The sequence below is a fragment of the Coregonus lavaretus genome, assembly GCF_964263955.1.
Source record: "Coregonus lavaretus genome assembly, chromosome: 12".
Taxonomy (NCBI): domain Eukaryota; kingdom Metazoa; phylum Chordata; class Actinopteri; order Salmoniformes; family Salmonidae; genus Coregonus; species Coregonus lavaretus.
Genome location: NC_139999.1, coordinates 36,742,936 through 36,767,141, shown reverse-complemented (window position 1 = coordinate 36,767,141; position 24,206 = coordinate 36,742,936). Strand labels below are relative to the sequence as shown.

General features: G+C 43.2%; 1 protein-coding gene across 2 annotated transcripts in view; it reads right to left on the bottom strand.

Annotated features, from left to right (window-relative positions):
• The window catches only part of LOC311138987 (SAP domain-containing ribonucleoprotein-like), an 83,608-nt gene that overhangs the window by 49,928 nt on the left and 9,474 nt on the right, over window positions 1-24,206 (bottom strand). For both annotated transcript variants that reach the window (XM_084173806.1, XM_084173807.1), the window contains exons 6-8: window positions 9,493-9,566; window positions 4,086-4,123; window positions 3,962-3,990 (exon numbers count right to left, since the gene is read on the bottom strand). In XM_084173806.1, the coding sequence (XP_084029932.1) occupies window positions 3,962-3,990; window positions 4,086-4,123; window positions 9,493-9,566 (141 nt within the window). The remainder of the gene's footprint in view (window positions 1-3,961; window positions 3,991-4,085; window positions 4,124-9,492; window positions 9,567-24,206) is intronic.

Genomic DNA, 24,206 nt, shown 5'->3' with positions numbered 1-24,206 from the left:
ATTCCTCCACAGCGACGTGAGAGACTGATCAACAACTACAGGAAGCATTTGGTTGGAGTCATTGCAGCTAAAGGTGGCACAACCAGTTATTGAGTGTAAGGGGGCAATTACTTTTTCACACAGGGGAATTGGGTGTTGCATAACTTTGTATATGAAATAAATATGTAATTGTTGTTATTTGTTCACTTATGTTCCCTTTATCTAATATTAGGTTTTGGTTGAAGATCTGATAACATTCAGTATCACAAATATGCAAAAGTAGAGAAAATTAGAAAGGGGGCAAATACTTTTTCATAGCACTGTGTGTATGTATGTATGTATGTATGTATATATATATATATATATATATATATATATATATATATATATATATATATATATATATATATATATATATATATATATATGTATGTATGTATGTATGTATGTATGTATGTATGTATGTATGTATGTATGTATGTATGTATGTATGTATGTATGTATGTATGTATGTATGTATGTATGTATGTATGTATGTATGTATGTATGTATGTATGTATATATATATATATATATATATATATATATATATATATATATATATATATATATATATATATATATATATACACATACACACACAGTTGAAGTCGGAAGTTTACATACGCCTTAGCCAAATACATTTACTCAGTTTTTCACAATTCTTGACATTTAATCCTAGTAAAAATTCCCTGTCTTAGGTCAGTTAGGATCACCACTTTATTTTAAGAATGTGAAATGTCAGCATAATATTAGAGAAAATGATTTATTTCAGCTTTTATTTATTTCATCACATTCCCAGTGGGTCAGAAGTTTACATACACTCAATTAGTATTTGGTAGCATTGCCTTTAAATTATTTAACTTGGGTCAAACGTTTCAGGTAGCCTTCCACAAGCTTCCCACAATAAGTTGGGTGAATTTTGGCCCATTCCTCCTGACAGAGCTGGTGTAACTGAGTCAGGTTTGTAGGCCTCCTTGCTCGCACACGCTTTTTCAGTTCTGCCCACAAATGTTCTATAGGATTGAGGTCAGGGCTTTGAGATGGCCACTCCAATACCTTGACTTTGTTGTCCTTAAGCCATTTTGCCACAACTTTGGAAGTATGCTTGGGGTCATTGTCCATTTGGAAGACCCATTTGTGACCAAGCTTTAACTTCCTGACTGATGTCTTGAGATGTTGTTTCAATATATCCACATAATTTTCCTTCCTCATGATGCCATCTATTTTGTGAAGTGCACCAGTCCCTCCTGCAGTAAAGCACCCCCACAGCATGAAGCTGCCACCCCCGTGCTTCACGGTTGGGATGGTGTTCTTCGGCTTGCAAGCATCCGCCTTTTTCCTCCAAACATAACGATGGTCATTATGGCCAAACAGTTCTAATTTTGTTTCATCAGACCAGAGGACATTTCTCCAAAAAGTATGATCTTTGTCCCCATGTGCAGTTGCAAACCGTAGTCTGGCTTTTTTTAATGGAGGTTTTGGAGCAGTGGCTTCTTCCTTGCTGAGCGGCCTTTCAGGTTATGTCGATATAGGACTTGTTTTACTGTGGATATAGATACTTTTGTACCTGTTTCCTCCAGCATCTTCACAAGGTCCTTTGCTGTTGTTCTGGGATTGATTTGCACTTTTTCGCACCAAAGTACATTCATCTCTAGGAGACAGAACGCGTCTCCTTCCTGAGCGGTATGACGGCTGTGTGGTCCCATGGTGTTTATACTTTCATACTATTGTTTGTACAGATGAACGTGGTACCTTCAGGCGTTTGGAAATTGCTCCCAAGGATGAACCAGACTTGTGGAGGTCTACAATCTTTTTTCTGAGGTCTTGGCTGATTTCTTTTGATTTACCCATGATGTCAAGCAAAGAGGCACTGAGTTTGAAGGTAGGCCTTGAAATACATCCACAGGTACACCTCCAATTGACTCAAATTATGTCAATTAGCCTATCAGAAGCTTCTAAAGCCATGACATCATTTTCTGGAATTTTCCAAGCTGTTTAAAGGCACAGTCAACTTAGTGTATGTAACCTTCTGACCCACTGGAATTGAGATACAGTGAAATAATCTGTCTGTAAACAATTGTACTCATCTATTCTATACTTAACACTTTTTGTTCCTTAAAACTGCATTGTTGGTTAAGGGCTTGTAAGTAAGCATTTCACTGTAAGGTCTACACCTGTTTTATTCAGTGCATGTGGCAAATAACATTTGATTTGAGTATGGGCGAGTGGGTGCGTCGAAAGGAAAGTAGTGGGTGTGTGGAAAGCAATGGGTGTGTCCAAAGGAAAGTAGTGGGCGTGTGGAATGGAATGGAATGGGTGTGTCGAAAGCGCTCTGCTATAAGTTAGACGGTTTTGATTGAGCTGTTTTTTTCTCTCCTGTTTCTTACTACGCAACTACTGTACATTGAGCTACCGTAACGCGAGAGTTTGGACTGGATGGATGAGTCTGAGTCATATTTCACTATTACTTTTACACAAATAACTGTCAATTTTCAGTTATAAAACCTGACGATTGTTTATTTTTGATTAAAAGTATTTATGATGGGTATTGGCTAATGGCTACTAGGCAGCTACTTCCTACGCCGTTGCCGGACAGTAGTGCTTGTCAAGTGGAAGCGAAGGGCACTGTGTCCCGGTGTTGCCGTTCACGCCCTCCCCATTGAGTAGTAGACTGTATGTAGGCTATGTATCATGTAGATGGTTATCAATATTAGTTATTTCTTGTGTTGGCTGCTATCCTATTTGGGGAAAAAATTATCATGTTAGCTACCGCCGGCGACATGACCGTGATACCCTGTAGGAAGCACTTCAAGTCAGCAGGCAGGCCAATACAACACTGTTGCACTGGTTGCCGACTTATTGTGCAGCCCGATCAGCCACACAAAACGTTCTTGAGTGGCAACAAATCTGCCCAATTAGCTGATTTGCTTTCCATACACACACACTCCTTCCGACACACCCACTCACCCATACACCCACTCGCCCATACAAGTGTCTATCCAGATAATGAAAAGGCACATGCGAAAGAAAATTCAAAGAACTTAGTAGTTACATGTAATTTAGTTACATGTAATTTACATGATAATGGGCAAAGTCATTGTAGCTTATCATTTCACTTCCCCTGTGAGAAACATGAACACGGGCCAGCTTTGCTGTACCGCCCCGAAGCCTGCCAGCAGCCTACCCACCAATGGTTGCAAGCCTGCCAGCAGCCTACCCACCAATGGTTGCACCGTGTCCATATTCCCGGTGCTTCATTTTATTCTTTCTAACTATTTCTATGTCGGATTCGCGGCCGCAATTTATGGAAGATGCCAAAACCTTGGAAATAACAATAGATGCGAAGTCAAAGATAGGCCAGTGGTTTCCATCTGTGGCAAAGTTTTGCCTAAATCAATGCTTATGATAAATCCATCTACAGAACCAGCAATAGAGCCATCTGGGTAATCTTTTGAATACGGTGTAGTAAAACCCAGCAACAACAGACAACAGATAACATTAGCTAGCTAAATAAGATTAGCAGGATAGCTAGCTATATAAGGTTAGCATGTTAGCTAGCTACTCTGACAGCTGTCAGTGGCCTTGTTGTTGATGTTTATCTTAATTATGGAAATTCCCACACCCAATTCATGAATATGTATACGTAGCCTTCGTCATTCCTCAGAGGTGGAACCAAAAAGTGCATATGACAGGAAATTGCCTCGAAATAGTGGCGGCAACTTCCTCTGGGGGGGTCCTTTAATTGAGAAGGTTTTTGGGAAAGCCTTTCCATCTACCATTAGCATCGCTATATTTTTTCCTGTACCATATTTGTTTGCTAAATTAATACAGGGGAAACACCAACATTGTCATAGCAACCTACTGTAAATGAGCCATTTTAAGTCCAGTCACTGTCACAATAGAAAAAATAAATAAATAGATAAACCCCATTGATACTCACAGTTAGTTTACTATTTGCAACTGCTGCACCTAATAGAAAAAGAGAAAAAATATACATGAATTACAACATACAATTTTGACTGGTCATGCTGAAGAACTTATGAAAAGCTAAAAATCCAACTCACCTGGTGTGGAAGCCGGTGTTGGAGCCGGTAAACCAAATCTGACAAACATCAGATCAATTCAGTTAATATTCACTTGCACAGCCTACATCTTTTTAACATCCATTTTACTATCCTTTCGACAGTCCAATTCGAGTTGACCCTGGAGTAGATAATTGCCACATAATACATTCAATATTATTTTAACATAACTACCTGACATTGTTCACTGAGTAATGATCAAAACTTGATTGTCAACTACTATATTTAATCAATTTGAGGATGTCAAGGGAAGGGTCATAAAAGTGTGAAACATTGCTGATGCCTACATGCAAGATGTACAGTATATGATTGGTTTTACTTCATTTCGAACTTGAGTTCTTACTATGCTATAAGCTATCTCCAGACAGCACCACTGAATAAATTTTCAACTTTGAAGCCACCCAAGTCCCATCAAGGCCACGGCAGGCAGTGATTGCCCCTTCCGGGCCATGACGCATAATGCCCCACCCCTGAAGGTATAATACGCACTGCCCTGCCGGAGTGTCACTCTTGCTTTATTCAGCCACCACTGTTTATCGAAGCCACCATTTTATCACCTGTAAATTCATCTATTCTTATTTTTCGTCTAAACTGCTCAATTTCGGACGGCCTACACATTCAACCTAGCAGTGAATAAGATATTTTAGATTTAATTTAGATTCCTTCGGCGTCGGTCCATTTAGTAGCCTGAGTCAGCTAGCTTGCTAGCCACTCTTTGCTAATGGTCCTTCTAGCTATCTTGCTAGCTAACGTGTCGCACTTACATTTACATTTACATTTACATTTACGTCATTTAGCAGACGCTCTTATCCAGAGCGACTTACAAATAGGTGCATTCACCTTATAGCCAGTAGTACAACCACTTTACAATGTTTTTTTTTTTAGGGGGGGCGGGGTGGGTTGGGGTAAGGGGGGGGTAGAAGGATTACTTTATCCTATCCCAGGTATTCCTTAAAGAGGTGGGGTTTCAAATGTCTCCGGAAGGTGGTGAGTGACTGACTGGCCGGCTGCCTTGTAACACTTCTCCGCCAGGGAAGCTTGAGGAGACCAAGGATTCTGAGGTAATTATTTTATAATCGCCTTCCCAATCACACTCAAACAGTGTTCGTAAGCTTTGAGTGTAGATACCAGACGGATTCATTCAGGTTTTTCTGTTTTTTAAAGATATTTCTTCTCAGGCCGAGATGACGTTCCCTGCCGGGATAAAACAGTGCGTCAAGTGCAAGGCGAACATGTCGGGGAGGGACGGTCACGGAGAGTGCGCCCGATGCCTTGGACCAGAACACGCGGAGGTGGCTCTTACGGACGCCTTCTTCTGTATCCACTGCTGTGGGCTTCCCCGGCCTTCCCTCCACCATCGAGTAGTGCTGATCTCTATCTCTCCACCTACGGACGAGTGGCCGAGATGCGGCGCTCCAATACGCGACAGAGCCTCCACCCCAGCCCTTCCTCAACCTGCTGCTTCTTTCGAGGACGCAGCGCACCGGGAGCTGAGAGGCTTCCATACAGCCAGTGGGACGCCTATGGAGATCCTGGCTAAGATGAAGGGGCTCAGAGTGAGGGTGGAATAGAGGAGGAGGACAAGGAGGAGATGCAGGCTGCCCCTCCGATCTCTGACAAGGACCCTTACAACAAGGAGTTCATGTCCTGGGCAGGGCTGTGACTAAGCTAGGCCTGTCTTGGCCAAATCCACAACCAGCCCCTGAAACCATGCTGGCAGGGGCTTACTTCCCACCGCAGCTGTCATCCAGAGCATGCCATATTACCGCTTCCCTGGCGGAGAAGTGTTACAAGGCAGCCGGCCAGTCAGCAGCCATGCTGAACACCATGGCCCTCCTCCAGGCCTACCAGGCCCATCTCCTCCGGGACATGGAAGGCCAGGCTACTCCAGAGATGTACGTCGAGCTCAGGAAGGCAACAGGTCTCTGCACTAGCTGCCTGTGAGTTTTAGAATTTATTTTAAGATTCTTCTATTGGTTTTTAAATCAATCCACGATTGTGCACCTCAATACATGTCAGACATGCTTGTAAGTTATGTACCCAGTATGTACCTCAGGTCCTCTGGCACTGGCCTTTTAACTATCCCAAAGCCTAGGACCAAGAGGCATGGAGAGGCAGCCTTGAGTTATTATGCCCCCAGCCTCTTGAATAGCCTGCCAGAGAAGGGGGTCAAAAACTGTGGACATATTTAAAAGACATCTTAAAACACATATTTTTTGCTTTGCTTTTCCTTAGGGTGCTTTTTAGTCGTTCAGTTTGTTTCATTCTTTAGTTTTTTATCTTATGTTTGTTATGTAGTAAATACACTATATATACAAAAGTATGTGGACACCCCCCCAAATTAGTGGATTTGGCTATTTCAGCCACACCCGTTGCTGACAGGTGTATAAAAAAATGGAGCACGCCGCCATGCAATCTCCATAGACAAACATTGGCAGTAGAATGGCCTTACTGAAGAGCTCAGTGACTTTCAACGTGGCACTGTCATATTATGCCACCTTTCCAACAAGTCAGTAGGTCAAATTTCTGCCCTGCTAGAGCTGCCCTGGTCAACTGTAAGTGCTGTTATTGTGAAGTAAAAACGTCTAGGACGTTTTTACTTCAACAGCTCAGCCGCGAAGTGGTAGGCCACACAAGCTCACAGAACAGGACCTCCGAGTGCTGAAGCGTGCGGCGCGCAAAAATTGTCTGTCCTCGGTTGCAACACTCACTACAGAGTCCCAAACTGCCTCTGGAAGCAACGTCAGCACAAGAACTGTTTGTCAGGAACTTCATGAAATGGCTTTCCATGGCCGAGCAGCTGCACACAAGCCTAAGATCACCATGCGTAATGCCAAGCGTCGGCTGGAGTGGTGTAAAGCTCGCCGCCATTGGACTCTGGAGCAGTGGATACGCGTTCTCTGGAGTGATGAATCACGCTTCACAATCTGGCAGTCCAACAGACTAATCTGGGTTTGGCGGATGTCAGGAGAACGCTACCTGCCCCAATGCATCGTGCCAACTGTAAAGTTTGGTGGAGTAGGAATAATGGTCTGGGGCTGTTTCTCATGGTTCGGGCTAGGCCCCTTAGTTCCAGTGAAGGGAAATCTTAACGAGACAGCATAAAATGACATTTTAGACGATTCTGTGCTTCCAACTTTGTGGCAACAGTTTGGGGAAGGCCCTTTCCTGTTTCAGCATGACAATGCCCCCGTGCACAAAGCAAGGTCCATACAGAAATGGTTTGTCGAGATCGGTGTGGAAGAACTTGACTGGCCTGCACAGAGCCCTGACCTCAACCCCATCAAACACCTTTGGGATGAATTGGAACGCCGACTGCGAGCCAGGCCTAATCGCCCAACATCAGTGCCCGACCTCACTAATGCTCGTGGCTGAACGGAAGCAAGTCCCCGCAGCAATGTTCCAACATCTAGTGGAAAGCCTTTCCAGAAGAATGGAAGCTGTTATAGCAGCAAAGGGGGGACCAACTCCATATTAATGCCCATGATTTTGGAATGAGATGTTCGACGAGCAGGTGTCCACATACTTTTGGTTATGTAGTGTATTTCAGCTTTGATTTTGATTGTTTTTTATTCGTTTTTCCTGTAAAGCACATTGCGTTGCATTCCATGTCTGAAATGTGCTGTATAAATAAAGCTTGATTTCATTTCATTTGAGAACGAGAGAAGAACATGCTGCTGAAAGCTCCTGTCACAGTATCTGGGCTCTTCGGGCCTATCGTGGAGACCATCACACACAAGTTTGAGCAGCAACAGAAAGGCTCTGCAGCCTTCAAGGCTATCATTCACCCGGCTCCTTTCCCTGCCCCACGACCTCATCCCAACCAGCCTCGCCAAAACAGGGAAGGCCCTCCACCTCGCCATCGCTCTGCGAGTGCTTCCGGGCCCAGGACAGACCCACACAGACGCCTGAGGTGTCCTGCGCCGTTCCAGCAGCTGGTGCGAGAGCCTGGAACCGTAATCCTTTCCGCCTTCAGCAGCAGCAGGCTGCCCAGGCGTACAGAGGGAAGAAACCGCGGAGGGCCTGACAGCCTTCCTGAGAGGGACTTCGTGTTGTATCTTACAGTCAGAGAAATCCGCTCCACGCCTGTTAGCAACACGAAAGAGAAGACTAGCTACACATTGCCCACTGCCAGCAAAAGCCGCCCGGTATATGTGCACACAAGACACACACTTCCACACATCCCTCCAGCGCACACTCCTATGTCTCCCACCCATTCTCGTGCCCACATCCACTCGCTCTTACAAGCATCACAGCCTTAGAGAAATATTCCATGAGCCTAAGGCCAAATATAAGGCTGGGACAGTTAGGTTTCACCGAGACAGTTTAAATCCAGTCACGCAGTAGCCCCCTGCCTGTGACTTGGCTAAACAGTCAAAATCTAAATCGTCAAACCGCACAGCAACCTCTGCCTTTAGCCCAGTTAGATATTCCCAATCAAATGACAGCCCTGCCCTCTCTAATAGAAAGAGCGGACCTGTCCAGCAGACAGTGTGTGGAAATACGCATGCACAGCTCCCCCTTGGGTACTGAATACAATTCGGAAGTGTTAAGCGTTGCCTTTCGCTCGCAGTCCACCGGGCTTCACTGGTGTCACGCCCACGACAGTTTCAGCTCAGGAGGCCCCTATTCTAGAACAGGAAATAACCTCCCTTGTAGGAAAAGGAGCTATTCACCCAGTGAGGGAAGCAGACAAAAATACGGGTCATTATCAGAAATATTTTCTAGTGCCAAAGAAAGACTGTGGCATGAGACCGATCTTAGAGTTGAGGGTGTTGAACAAATAATTTCGAAAACTACCTTTTCGCATGTTAACACACCGCCGTCTATTCAAAGTAGTCAGACAGGCAGATTATTTCACCACGGTGGACCTGAAGGACGCGTTCTTTCACGTACCTATTGTGGAAAGGCACAGGAAATTTGTCAGGTTCTCATTTCAGAACAAAGAATACAAGTTGTGTCTTCTCGTTCAGCCTGAGCTTAAGCCCTCGCTACTTCACCGTTTGCGTGAATGCAGCTATCGCCCCCCTACGATCAATAGGGGATACGGATAATGTGCTATCTAGACGACTGACATATAATAGCGAAGTCGAGAGAATTGGCCAAGACACACAGCAGGATAGTGATAAATCATATCCGCAATCTGGGTTTCCTGATAAACAGGAAAAAGAGTTGTCTCACTCCTCGCCAACAGACAAGCTTCTTAGGCTTGGAACTGAACTCTCTGTCTATGCGCGCGCGTCTAACAGTCACCAGACAGAGGTGCATTCTGACTGCAACCCATTCTTTTTATCCAAAATCTGTATAACCCTAGTTTTATCCAAAGTCAACATATGATCCATTATAATGTGTAATTCGGTGCAGGGATAATGTGTAATTCGGTCCTCACCTGGCAGCGCGGGCCTCTTTCTTACTATCAGTAGTGGCAGGCAGGTTGAAACGCTCCGCCCTCTTCTGCAGCCTCTGTGATGGACACAAATAGATACAAGTTAAATATTAATACTACTTCAACAATGTAGTACCAATAGATTAGGGCTGTCCCCAACTAAAAAAATATTGGTCGACCGAAAGCAGTCTGTTCTTTTGGTTGAAAACAAATTATGTGTATTTTTCCATATACAGTGGGGAGAACAAGTATTTGACACACTGCCGATTTTGCAGGTTTTCCTACTTACAAAGCATGTAGAGGTCTGTAATTTTTATCATAGGTACACTTCAACTGTGAGAGACGGAATCTAAAACAAAAATCCAAAAAATCACATTGTATGATTTTTAAGTAATTAATTTGCATTTTATTGCATGACATAAGTATTTGATAGATCAGAAAAGCAGAACTTAATATTTGGTACAGAAACCTTTGTTTGCAATTACAGAGATCATACGTTTCCTGTAGGTGTTGACCAGGTTTGCACACACTGCAGCAGGGATTTTAGCCCACTCATCCATACAGACCTTCTCCAGATCCTTCAGGTTTCGGGGCTGTCGCTGGGCAATACGGACTTTCAGCTCCCTCCAAAGATTTTCTATTGGGTTCAGGTCTGGAGACTGGCTAGGCCACTCCTGGACCTTGAGATGCTTCTTACGGAGCCACTCTTTAGTTGCCCTGGCTGTGTGTTTTGGGTCGTTGTCATGCTGGAAGACCCAGCCACGACCCATCTTCAATGCTCTTACTGAGGGAAGGAGGTTGTTGGCCAAGATCTCGCGATACATGGCCCCATCCATCCTCCCCTCAATACGGTGCAGTCGTCCTGTCCCCTTTGCAGAAAAGCATCCCCAAAGAATGATGTTTCCACCTCCATGCTTCACGGTTGGGATGGTGTTCTTGGGGTTGTACTCATCCTTCTTCTTCCTCCAAACACAGAGAGTGGAGTTTAGACCAAAAAGCTATATTTTTGTCTCATCAGACCACATGACCTTCTCCCATTCCTCCTCTGGATCATCCAGATGGTCATTGGCAAACTTCAAACGGGCCTGGACATGCGCTGGCTTGAGTAGGGGGACCTTGCGTGCACTGCAGGATTTTAATCCATGACGGCGTAGTGTGTTACTAATGGTTTTCTTTGCGACTGTGGTCCCAGCTCTCTTCAGGTCATTGACCAGGTCCTGCCGTGTAGTTCTGGGCTGATCCCTCACCTTCCTCATGATCATTGATGCCCCACGAGGTGAGATCTTGCATGGAGCCCCAGACCGAGGGTGATTGACCGTCATCTTGAACTTCTTCCATTTTCTAATAATTGCGCCAACAGTTGTTGCCTTCTCACCAAGCTGCTTGCCTATTGTCCTGTAGCACATCCCAGCCTTGTGCAGGTCTACAATTTTATCCCTGATGTCCTTACACAGCTCTCTGGTCTTGGCCATTGTGGAGAGGTTGGAGTCTGTTTGATTGAGTGTGTGGACAGGTGTCTTTTATACAGGTAACGAGTTCAAACAGGTGCAGTTAATACAGGTAATGAGTGGAGAACAGGAGGGCTTCTTAAAGAAAAACTAACAGGTCTGTGAGAGCCGGAATTCTTACTGGTTGGTAGGTGATCAAATACTTATGTCATGCAATAAAATGCAAATTAATTACTTAAAAATCATACAATGTGATTTTCTGGATTTTTGTTTTAGATTCCGTCTCTCACAGTTGAAGTGTACCTATGATAAAGATTACAGACCTCTACATGCTTTGTAAGTAGGAAAACCTGCAAAATCAGCAGTGTATCAAATACTTGTTCTCCCCACTGTATAGACACACCCTATGTGTTGTAATAAAATCAACTATACGCATTGAGCTTGTCTGATGCTTTTAGCTTACGGTTTGATGAAATAAGACAAATCCATCAAGAGGGTGCCAGAGATCTAGATGACCAGAAGAAAAAAAAACTCAACCTGACCCAACTATTCTCCTCCTGCTCCTGCTGGCTTTCGCAGATTCTGCCAATACTCTCCTGAAGTTGCCGGTAATAGGCTACACGAGGAGTCGGCAACCTTTCTCAATTTATCTTACCATTTCTACCAATCTGCGTGGCAGTTTTCGTGAAACAGTTTCATTTAATTTATAATAATGTCTTCACATCTCAAAATCATTGTCATGTGGTTAATCAAAATTCTATCCAAATCTAAATGAAAATAATACTAACCTAAAAAGTACCTTCTATTGCCATTGCCTACTATGTAAAAGTAGCCTACATAAAGCCAACAAATAAAAACATTACAACCTGCAGGTAGAAAATATTATGATAAAAATAAATATTCTATAAATCACATTGGCTACACATGGCCTGTCTGCAACGAACTTGAAACATTGTATCAACTATTAACTTGGGTCCAGCCTGAAGCTTGAGCTAGCAAACTTGCAACATTGTATAAAATATTCTGGGCCCTCAGAGTTTCCTGCGCACAGACACAGCTGTAGGCTATTTGCGCAAGGGCTAAGCAGTGCTTGACTTGGGCAAGGAGCTCACCGGAGCTGAGTACCAGCACCTCAAATGTTCTACTGCTTGAGCTCCTGTTCCTCTTATAGAATATTAGCTCAAAAGGTATTGTGGAGCTCCTGCACCTAAATATAAACAGTACCAGCACCCAAAATGAGTACCAGAACCTATTTCAGTCCAAGTCAAGCACTGATAAGAAGTAATCAGGTAGGCCAATTTTATGACATTTCCACTGGATCAGAGCATGACATTTTTCCCTGTCACGCTGAGTGGTAATCGAAATACAAACACATTGAGGAACTATTGTAATTCTCAATGGATGTAAAAACAGACTTCATTTGCTTGCTGTTTGTTGTGAAAAAAACATGACTTTGAGAAGCTCCACAGGTCGTTAGTAGTGGTGCGTTAAGCCAATCAGAAATACTATCAGATCCCCAAATGGGCACATTTATATGCCTACATTTGCATCCAGGCCAGGTAGCCAATAGGCCTACTTCTATGCGTGCACATCCTTACTCAACATTGACAGGAGCGCTCAAAACAAAAAGACAATTACTAAATTGACAAAACTCGTGAATGGAATGAAATTAACCAAAACTTGTTTCTCACAAGTGTAGCATAGGTTGTGCACTCTGCAAACAATGTTTCCACTCCGACAATGAGAACGGGAAGACTGGAATAATAATATTGAATGCATTAACAGAAATTACCGTAACCAAAGTAACAAATATTGTAGATTAGAAATTATAGGAATTAATGGTAAATGTACTACTGGTAATATACAGTACCAGTCAAAAGTTTGGACACAACTACTCATTCAAGGGTTTTTCTTTATTTTTACTATTTTCTACATTGTAGAATAATAGTGAAGACATCAAAACTATGAAATAACACATGGAATCATGTAGTAACCAAGAAAGCAATTCGACCATGAAGGCCTGATTCACACAGTCTCCTCTGAACAGTTGATGTTTAGATGTGTCTGTTACTTGAACTTTGTGAAGCATTTATTTGGGCTGCAATTTCTGAGGCTGGTAACTCTAATGAAACTATCCTCTGCAGAAGAGGTAACTCTGGGTCTTCCTTTCCTGTGGTGGTCCTCATGAGAGCCAGTTTCATCATAGCGCTTGATGGTTTTTGCGACTGCACTTTAAGAAACTTTCACAGTTGTTGAAATTTTCCGGATTGAATGACCTACATGTCTTAAAGTAATGATGGACTGTCGTTTCTCTTTGCTTATTTGAGCTGTTCTTGCCATAATATTGACTTGGTCTTTTATCAAGAACAGTATGTATATATACACATACATACACACATACATATATATGTATATACACATATACATATATATACACACACACATATACATACTTTGGTGCAAAAAGTGCAAATCAATCCCAGAACAACAGCAAAGGACCTTGTGAAGATGCTGGAGGAAACAGGTACAAAAGTATCTATATCCACAGTAAAACGAGTCCTGTATCGACATAACCTGAAAGGTCGCTCAGCAAGGAAGAAGCCACTGCTCCAAAACCGCCATACAAAAGCCAGACTACGGTTTGCAACTGCACATGGGGACAAAGATCGTACTTTTTGGAGAAATGTACTCTGGTTTGATGAAACAAAAATAGAACTGTTTGGCCATAATGACCATCGTTATGTTTGGAGGAAAAAGGGGGTAGCTTGCAAGCCAAAGAACACCATCCCAACCGTGATGCACGGGGGTGGCAGCATCATGCTGTGGGGGCATTGCTGCAGGAGGGACTGGTGCCCTTCACAAAATAGATGGATAGCATCATGAGGAAGGAAAATTATGTGGATATATTGAAGCAACATCTCAAGACATCAGTCAGGAAGTTAAAGCTTGGTCGCAAATGGGGCTTCCAAATGGACAATGACCCCAAGCATACTTCCAAAGTTGTGGCAAAATGACTTAAGGACAACAAAGTCAAGGTATTGGAGTGACCATCACAAAGCCCTGACCTCAATCCTATAGAACATTTGTGGGCAGAACTGAAAAAGCGTGTGCGAGCAAGGAGGCCTAAGACAGGGAATTTTTACTAGGACTAAATGTCAGGAATTGTGAAAAACTGAGTTTAGATGTATTTGGCTAAGGTGTATGTAAACTTCCGACTATATACACACACACATACATACATACATACATATATACATATATATACAGTGGGGAGAACAAGTATTTGATACACTGCTGATTTTGCAGGTTTTCCTACTTACAAAGCATGTAGAGGTCTGTAATTTTATCATAGGTACACTTCAACTGTGAGGGACGGAATCTAAAACAAAAATCCAGAAAATCACATTGTATGATTTTTAAGTAATTAATGTGCATTTTATTGCATGACATAAGTATTTGATCACCTACCAACCAGTAAGAATTCCAGCTCTCACAGACCTGTTAGTTTTTCTTTAAGAAGCCCTCCTGTTCTCCACTCATTACCTGTATTAACTGCACCTGTTTGAACTCGTTACCTGTATAAAAGACACCTGTCCACACTCTCAATCAAACAGACTCCAACCTCTCCACAATGGCCAAGACCAGAGAGCTGTGTAAGGACATCAGGGATACAATTGTATACCTGCACAAGGCTGGGATGGGCTACAGGACCATAGCCAAGCAGCTTGGTGAGAAGGCAACAACTGTTGGCGCAATTATTAGAAAATGGAAGAAGTTCAAGATGACGGTCAATCACTCTCGGTCTGGGGCTCCATGCAAGATCTCACCTCGTGGGGCATCAATGATCATGAGGAAGGTGAGGGATCAGCCCAGAACTACACGGCAGGACCTGGTCAATGACCTGAAGAGAGCTGGGACCACAGTCTCAAAGAAAACCATGTTTGGAGGAAGAAGGATGAGTACAACCCCAAGAACACCATCCCAACCGTGAAGCATGGAGGTGGAAACATCATTCTTTGGGGATGCTTTTCTGCAAAGGGGACAGGACGACTGTACCGTATTGAGGGGAGGATGGATGGGGCCATGTATCGCGAGATCTTGGCCAACAACCTCCTTCCCTCAGTAAGAGCATTGAAGATGGGTCGTGGCTGGGTCTTCCAGCATGACAACGACCCGAAACACACAGCCATGGCAACTAAAGAGTGGCTCCGTAAGAATAATCTCAAGGTCCTGGAGTGGCCTAGCCAGTCTCCAGACCTGAACCCAATATAAAATCTTTGGAGGGAGCTGAAAGTCTGTATTGCCCAGCGACAGCCCCAAAACCTGAAGGATCTGGAGAAGGTCTGTATGGAGGAGTGGGCCAAAATCCCTGCTGCAGTGTGTGCAAACCTGGTCAAGACCTACAGGAAACGTATGATCTCTGTAATTGCAAACAAAGGTTTCTGTACCAAATATTAAGTTCTGCTTTTCTGATGTATCAAATACTTATGTCATGCAATAAAATGCAAATTAATTACTTAAAAATCATACAATGTGTTTTTCTGGATTTTTGTTTTAGATTCCGTCTCTCACAGTTGAAGTGTACCTATGATAACAATTACAGACCTCTACATGCTTTGTAAGTAGGAAAACCTGCAAAATCGGCAGTGTATCAAATACTTGTTCTCCCCACTGTATATACACACAGGGGTGCACATAACTGGTACGCAGGTACGCAAGCGTGACAAAATCATGAATGCGTAATGCCACTTGTGTTACATTTACGTCATTTAGCAGACGCTTTTATCCAGAGCGACTTACAAATTGGTGCATTCACCTTATAGCCAGTGGGATAACCACTTTACAATGTTTTTTTTTTTTTTTTTTTTTTTTTTTTTACTACGCGCCTTTGCGTACTTGACCGATCTTCTCATCTAACCTTACACATGACATGTTGCTTGTCAACTACTGTCAGGGATGTCCAAAAAGCAACAGACATTAAGCAGCTTCTTTGGCGTTTCGCCACCTACAAAGAAACGCCAACTGGAGCAAGAGCTGAAGAAAATACTTTTTTCGGAAAAAAAACAAGCTGAATGAAGAACAGCGGCAAGCTCTGTTTAATATTTTTCTCCTCGCCTTCCATAAAGCTAAACACGCACGTCCCATGTCTTCCTATTATGAGGTTGTTCCTTTACTGAAGCGGCTAGGAGTAAATGTCGGAGGTGCATATCATTCACGTGAAGGGGGCACACGGATCATGCAGAGCATCGCTCACACCATCAGCGGGGAGTTACGAGCCAAGTTGCAGTCTGCTGAATTTTGGGGGCAGCTTTTTGATGGATCTGAGGACATCACAAAAACTGAGCAGGAAATCGTTTACATTGTGTCTGTGTCCAGCAACGGAGAGTTTACTTCGGACTTTATTGGACTGATTGAATTGGGTGCTGACCGAACCGCGCAGGCCATAACAGACGGACTTGTGAGACTTTTCCAGGACACAGGCTTGGATGACTGGACAACAAAGATGGTCGCTGTGTGCACAGACTGGGCTGCTGTCAACGTAGGTATCTACAACGGCGTTGTGCCAAAACTCAGGCAACTTGCTGCGGTTGGAGACTCCCTTGTGCACATTCTGTGCACCGTACACACACTGGAGAATTGCGTGAAATCAGCTGATCGCAACGTTCCTTACTGTGAGACATTTAATCGCTCTGTGGTCAAGCTGCTGCAGTTTTATTTACAAAAAAAACTGCTGCACTGAATAAGCTATGTGAAGAAAATGGGATCTCCTTTGTGAAACTGGGTAAGTTTCATAATATCAGATGGTCTGCATGGAGGCATGAAACACTGTTAAAAATATCAAGACTATTGCCAGCCATTAAAATGCAACTGGTTACGAGTGATAACAGTGACTTGCAGCATATCTGCACAGAGCGTTTTCAGTGCTTTCTGTCAAACATGCTTGACATTTGCAACATTTTGAAGACCACCTCCATTAGGTTTCAGAAGGAAAAGCTGACCATTGGAGAATGTAAGGATGAACTCATGGTGGCCATTGGACAGTTCACACTTCTGCTTGATGGTGAAAGCCACAGGGCACACACTGTTTCCAATGCTGATGCTGACAGAGACAAGACACACTTACTCAGGGGGTTAATCAAAGAGTTTGAAATCAAATATGACTCCCTCAAGTCATGTGATCATTTCTTAGTATTTGATCCTTCAACATGGCCTCAGGAAATGCAAGACCTCCACAGTTTTGGAAACACAACAGTTTGCAGCATTCTCAAGAAATATGAGGCCACCTTGCAACTTGACAAAGATACCACTGTGACAGAATGGATGCGCTTAAAGCAGGCAGGAAAACGCCTGGGAGCCTCTTCTGTGTATGACTTGGTCCAAATAGTAAATACAAGTAACCCAGATGCTACTCCAACATCAACAAGGTGGTTAAGCTGTCTCTTACACTGCCTTTAAGCAGTGCAGCTTGTGAGAGGGGATTCTCATATCTCAACATAATAAAAACCAAGTACAGATCTCGTCTGTCACATGCTCGTCTCTCAGCCCTGATGTACATTCACCTGTCAAAGCAGACCACAGAGACATTTGACCCAAAGCCTGCTGTTGACCTGTGGATGGAGACAGCTAATCGGAGGCTCAACCAAGGACAGTGAGGTGCATCTGCAGCATCTTCATCATCTACCATGCAGGAAGCTGAAGCAGAGGACAGTGGTGGCGGCACTGAGGAGGACAGTGAGGAAGACTGCACTTATTAAGACCACGCTACATATGGGGTGAGTACCAGACACCATCTGCTGGTACTCACCTGAGTAACTCACTGAAAAGGTTATGTGCACCCCTGTATATATATATATATATATATATATATATACACACTGTCAAAAAAATAAAGGGAACACTAAAATAACACATCCTAGATCTGAATGAATGAAATAATCTTATTAAATACTTTTTTCTTTACATAGTTGAATGTGCTGACAACAAAATCACACAAAAATAATCAATGGAAATCAAAATTATCAACCCATGGAGGTCTGGATTTGGAGTCACACTCAAAATTAAAGTGGAAAACCACACTACAGGCTGATCCAACTTTGATGTAATGTCCTTAAAACAAGTCAAAATGAGGCTCAGTAGTGTGTGTGGCCTCCAGGCATGCTCCTGATGAGGTGGCAGATGGTCTCCTGAGGGATCTCCTCCCAGACCTGGACTAAAGCATCCGCCAACTCCTGGACAGTCTGTGGTGCAACGTGGCGTTGGTGGATGGAGCGAGACATGATGTCCCAGATGTGCTCAATTGGATTCAGGTCTGGGGAATGGGCGGTCCATAGCATTAATGCCTTCCTCTTGCAGGAACTGCTGACACACTCCAGTCACATGAGGTCTAGCATTGTCTTGCATTAGGAGGAACCAAGGGCCAACCGCACCAGCATATGGTCTCACAAGGGGTCTGAGGATCTCATCTCGGGTACCTAATGGCAGTCAGGCTACCTCTGGCGAGCACATGGAGGGCTGTGCAGCCCCCCAAAGAAATGCCACCCCACACCATGACTGACCCACCGCCAAACCGGTCATGCTGGAGGATGTTGCAGGCAGCAGAACGTTCTCCACAGCGTCTCCAGACTCTGTCACGTCTGTCACGTGCTCAGTGTGAACCTGCTTTCATCTGTGAAGAGCACAGGGCGCCAGTGGCGAATTTGCCAATCTTGGTGTTCTCTGGCAAATGCCAAACGTCCTGCACGGTGTTGGGCTGTAAGCACAACCCCCACCTGTGGACGTCGGGCCCTCATACCACCCTCATGGAGTCTGTTTCTGACCGTTTGAGCAGACACATGCACATTTGTGGCCTGCTAGAGGTCATTTTGCAGGGCTCTGGCAGTGCTCCGCCTGCTCCTCCTTGCACAAAGGCGGAGGTAGCAGTCCTGCTGCTGGGTTGTTGCCCTCCTACAGCCTCCTCCACGTCTCCTGATGTACTGGCCTGTCTCCTGGTAGCGCCTCCATGCTCTGGACACTACGCTGACAGACACAGCAAACCTTCTTGCCACAGCTCGCATTGATGTGCCATCCTGGATGAGCTGCACTACCAGAGCCACTTGTGTGGGTTGTAGACTCCGTCTCATGCTACCACTAGAGTGAAAGCACCGCCAGCCTTCAAAAGTGACCAAAACATCAGCCAGGAAGCATAGGAACTGAGAAGTGGTCTGTGGTCACCACCTGCAAAACCAGTCCTTTATTGGGGGAGCTCTTGCTAAACGGAGTCTACAACCCACACAAGTGGCTCTGGTAGTGCAGCTCATCCAGGATGGCACATCAATGCGAGCTGTGGCAAGAAGGTTTGCTGTGTCTGTCATATATACACACACACACACACACACACACAACCAGTCAAAAGTTTGGACACATACTCATTCAAGGGTTTTTCTTTATTTTTACTATTTTTTACATTGTAGAATAATAGTGAAGACATCATAACTATGAAATAACACATATGGAATCATGTAGTAACCAAAAAAAGTGTTAAACAAATCAAAATATATTTTATCTTTGAGATTCTTCAAATAGCCACCCTTTGCCTTGATGACAGCTTTGTACACTCTTGCCATTCTCTCAACCAGCTTCATGGAGGTAGTCACCTGGAATGCATTTCAATTAACAGGTGTGCCTTAAAATGTGTGGAATTTATTTCCTTCTTAATGCGTTGGAGCCAATCAGTTGTGTTATGGAAAGGTAGCGGTGGTATACTTTAAGACATGAAGGTCAGTCAATCCTGAACATTTCAAGAACAGTGCAGTCGCAAAAACCATCAAGCGCTATGATGAAACTGGCGCTCATGAGGACCGCAACAGGAATGGAAGAACCAGAGTTCATTAGAGTTACCAGCCTCAGAAATTGCATCCCAAATAAATGCTTCACAGAGTTCAAGTAACAGACATCTCAACATCAACTGTTTAGAGGGGACTGTGTGAATCAGGCCTTCGTGGTCGAATTGCTGCAAAGAAACCACTCCTAAAGGACACCAATAAGAAGAAGAGACCTGCTTGGGCCAAGAAACACAAGCAACGGACATTAGACCGGTAGAAATTTGTCCTTTGGTCTCGAGTCCGAATTTGAGATTTTTGGTTCAAACCGCCATGTCTATTGAGGAGGAGATGTTATGGTGTGGGGGTGCTTTGCTGGTGACACTGTCTGTGATTTATTTAGAATTCAAGGCAAACTTAACCAGCAAGGCTACCACAGCATTCTGCAGCGATACGCCATCCCATCTGGTTTGGGCTTAGTTTGACTATCATTTGTTTTTCAACAGGACAATGACCCATCACACCTCCAGACTGTGTAAGGGCTATTTTACCAAGAAGGAGAGTGATGGCGTGCTGCATCAGATGACCTGGCCTCCACAATCCCCCGACCTCAACACAATTGAGATGGTTTGGGATGAGTCGGACGGCAGAGTGAAGGAAAAGCAGCCAACAAGTGCTCAGCATATGTGGGAACTCCTTCAAGACTGTTGGAAAAGCATTCCAGGTGAAGCTGGTTGAAAGAATGCCAAGAGTGTGCAAAGCTGTCAAGGCAAAGGGTGGCTACTTTGAAGAATCTCAAATATATTTTATTTTGTGTAACACTTCTTTGGTTACTACATGATTCCATATGTGTTATTTCATAGTTTTGATGTCTTCACTATTATTCTACAATATAAAAAATAGTAAAAATAATGAAAAACCCTTGAATGAGTAGGTGTGTCCAAACTTTTGACTGGTAGTGTATATGTTACTGCTTGACTAAAACAATCTCGGTCGACCAACAGCCTAACAACCAAACAATCGACCAGTTGACTAATTGGGGTCAGACCTACAATAGATCAGTTTCACATTCCAACAGTGTGGATTACCAGAGGGGTCATTCCATTTGATTTCAATCACTTTTTGACTGCACCCCTTTTGATTTGAATGAAACTTTCTATGCATATTTGCCAATGGTAGAATTAGTCCGAAAGTAACTTTTTGGACCTGAATGCCAAAACATTTACCAGAAAGAGTTGGTAAAAAGTGAATCCACTTTGCATACCCCACCCTACCATGAGACATCCATGTCCTCATCTCTGGGAAAAAATAAACAGTTTAGTTTGATATAATTTAAAAAGCTTACAAACAGGGTTGGCAAACTATTTGATAATTTCTTGAAAAACAATTGTTTGAATAAAAATGATTTTTTTAAACCTTTAACTTAAATTATCAAAAAAAGCATCAAATCCAATGTTTTTCATTTTCGCATATGTTGTAGCTTAGACCCTACTTTACATCATCAGGTGGTTTGTGTTGTGCCCGCAATCGGTTGAGACACAACATGCTCTTGAATACAGGGTGGGAGTCATGTTTTGGCTAATAAATGTAATAAAATGGGAATAGAATTGAAATGTCAACTTTCAAATGGTAGCACAAAGATGGTTGGAGGTCCACACATCAGAGAATGTTGACTTGAATGGGAATATAATTTATCATTTTTTTTTACTGTCAATCCTCCGTAGGAAACCTATTGAAATAATAGTGCCTTCGGAAAGTATTCAGACCCCTTGACTTTTTCCACATTTTGTTACGTTACATCCTTATTCTAAAACGGATTACAAAATATATATAATAATCTCATCCATCTACACACAATACCCCATAACGACAAAGTGAAAACAGGTTTTTAGACATTTTTGCAAATATATAAAAAATAAAAATACCTTATTTACATAAGTATTCAGACCCTTTGCTATGAGACTCGAAATTGAGCTCAGGTGCATCCTGTTTCCATTGATCATCCTTGAGAGGTTTCTACAACTTGATTGGAGTCCACCTGTTGTAAATTCAATTGATTGGACATGATTTGGAAAGGCACACACCTGTCTATATAAAAGGTCCCACAGTTGATAGTGCATGTCAGAGCAAAAACCATGCCATGAGGTCGAAGGAATTGTCCGTAGACCTCCGAGACAGGATTGTGTCGAGGCACAGATCTGGGGAAGGGTACCAAAAAATGTCTGCAGCATTGAAGGTCCCCAAGAACACAGTGGCCTCCATCATTCTTAAATGGAATAAGTTTGGAACCACCAAGAATCTTCCTAGATCTAGCCGTCTGGCCAAACTGAGCAATCGGGGGAGAAGGGTCTTGGTCAGGGAGGTGACCAAGAACCCGATGGTCACTCTGACAGAGCTCTAGAGTTCCTCTGTGGAGTTGGGAGAAACTTCCAGAAAGACAACCATCTCTGCAGCACTCCACCAATCAGGCCTTTATGGTAGAGTGGCCAGACGGAAGCCACTCCTCAGTAAAAGGCACATGACAGCCCGCTTCGAGTTTGCCAAATGGCACCTAAAGGACTCTCAGACCATGAGAAACAAGATTCTCTGGTCTGATGAAACCAAGATTGAACTCTTTGGCCTGAATGCCAAGCGCCACGTCTGGAAGAAACCTGGCACCATACCTACGGTGAAGCATGGTGGTGGCAGCATCATGCTGTGGGGATGTTTTTCAGCGGCAGCGACTGTAAGACATGTCAGGATCGAGGGAAAGATGAACTGAGAAAAGTAGAGAGAGATCCTTGATGCAAACCTGCTCCAGAGCACTCAGGACCTCAGACTGGGGGCGAAGGTTCACCTTCCAACAGGACAATGACCCTAAGCACACAGCGAAAACAACGCAGGAGTGGCTTCGGGACAAGTCTCTGAATGTCCTAAATGGCCCAGCCATCAGACTTGAACCCGATCGAACATCTTTGGAGAAACTTGAAAATAGACTTGAAAATAGCTGTGCAGCAACGCTCCCCATCCAACCTGACAGAGCTTGAGAGGATGTGCAGAGAAGAATGGGAGAAACTCCCCAAATACAGGTGTGCCAAGCTTGTAGCGTCATACCCAAGAAGACTCTAGGCTGTAATCGCTGCCAATGGTGCTTAAACAAAGCTCTGAGTAAAGGGTCTGAACACTTATGTAAATGTGAGATTTCAGTTTATTTTTTATAAACTTGCAAACATTTCTAAAAACCTGTTTTTGCTTTGTCATTATGGGGTATTGTGTGTAGATTGATGAGGGAAAAAAACAATTTAATCAATTTTAGAATAAGGCTGTAACGTAACAAAATGTGGAAAAAGTGAAGGGGTCTGAATAGTTTCCCAATGCACTGTTCAGATAATAGAATAGACATTACCATTTAAGTTGACATTCGACTGTGGGTGGACCGGTGGCCATCTTTGTGGTAGTAATTAGAAGTACACATTTGTACTCAATTAAAATGTCAATGATGTACGAGCTAAATTGCGTTGGTGACCGTATTACCACCACACCTGCAGTCATGAGTCATGACCGCAGTAAAATTCCATGTGACATGCATTTGTAGTACCCAACTCGCTAATGACCATCATAATGACCTGGTACTCAGGGCTCTATTGTCCCTCTAACCACTCTGACAATGTAAATGAAATCACAAACACATCATTAAAACAGTATCTTGCTTTTAAAACTCACCTCACTGTGATTGATCAATTTGAAGAAAGAAGATAAACAATAGGTTGAAACTGAGTGGAAAGCATGGTCATTGTGGATGTTGTTTCAAAGCCTAACACAACGAAATGGGCAGCGCATTCTAAGGTGATGATTAATTAAAAACACCCATAGGCATATTAAAGTTTATGTATACACATAGGCCTATATATGAGCCCAAGCCCCAAAAAAGTTATACAATACATTGCCTACTGCATATTACGCATGGCAGAAAAACATTTAAAAAACTGATTTAAGATGTCTTTGGTACATAATTGGTCTAGCCTATACTCCAAAATTAAACAAATTCTAGTAATCGTCTTCGAGTGTGGACTGTATAATTATGCGTATTGGATAGACTGGTTACCTTATGCTATCCTCCAAACGTTCTATCCATTAGTCTGGGAGAGAACCTATAGGCCTAGGCGATGCTTTTATTTCATTGATTGTGCAGGGCGGCTTACAGGGTTAGCTTAAAATTATAGTACATTTGTTTTTGAATAGCCTAGTAATAGGGCTTTTTTTTTTCTTCATAATTAATAGGCTGACATTACCTTTAGTTACAGAATATCTCACCACCGTGTATTTCCATCTCCTATCTCTCCTTCATTCCTTTCTCGAGCACACAGAGGGGCTGTCAACAGTTTAGTGAAATATGTTATGTTGTGAAAACATGTTACTATCGATGTTCCCGAACAGATTTCACTTTGTTTCCCAATTAAGCACTGGGTAGCTGCAGGAACAAGGTTGGAGA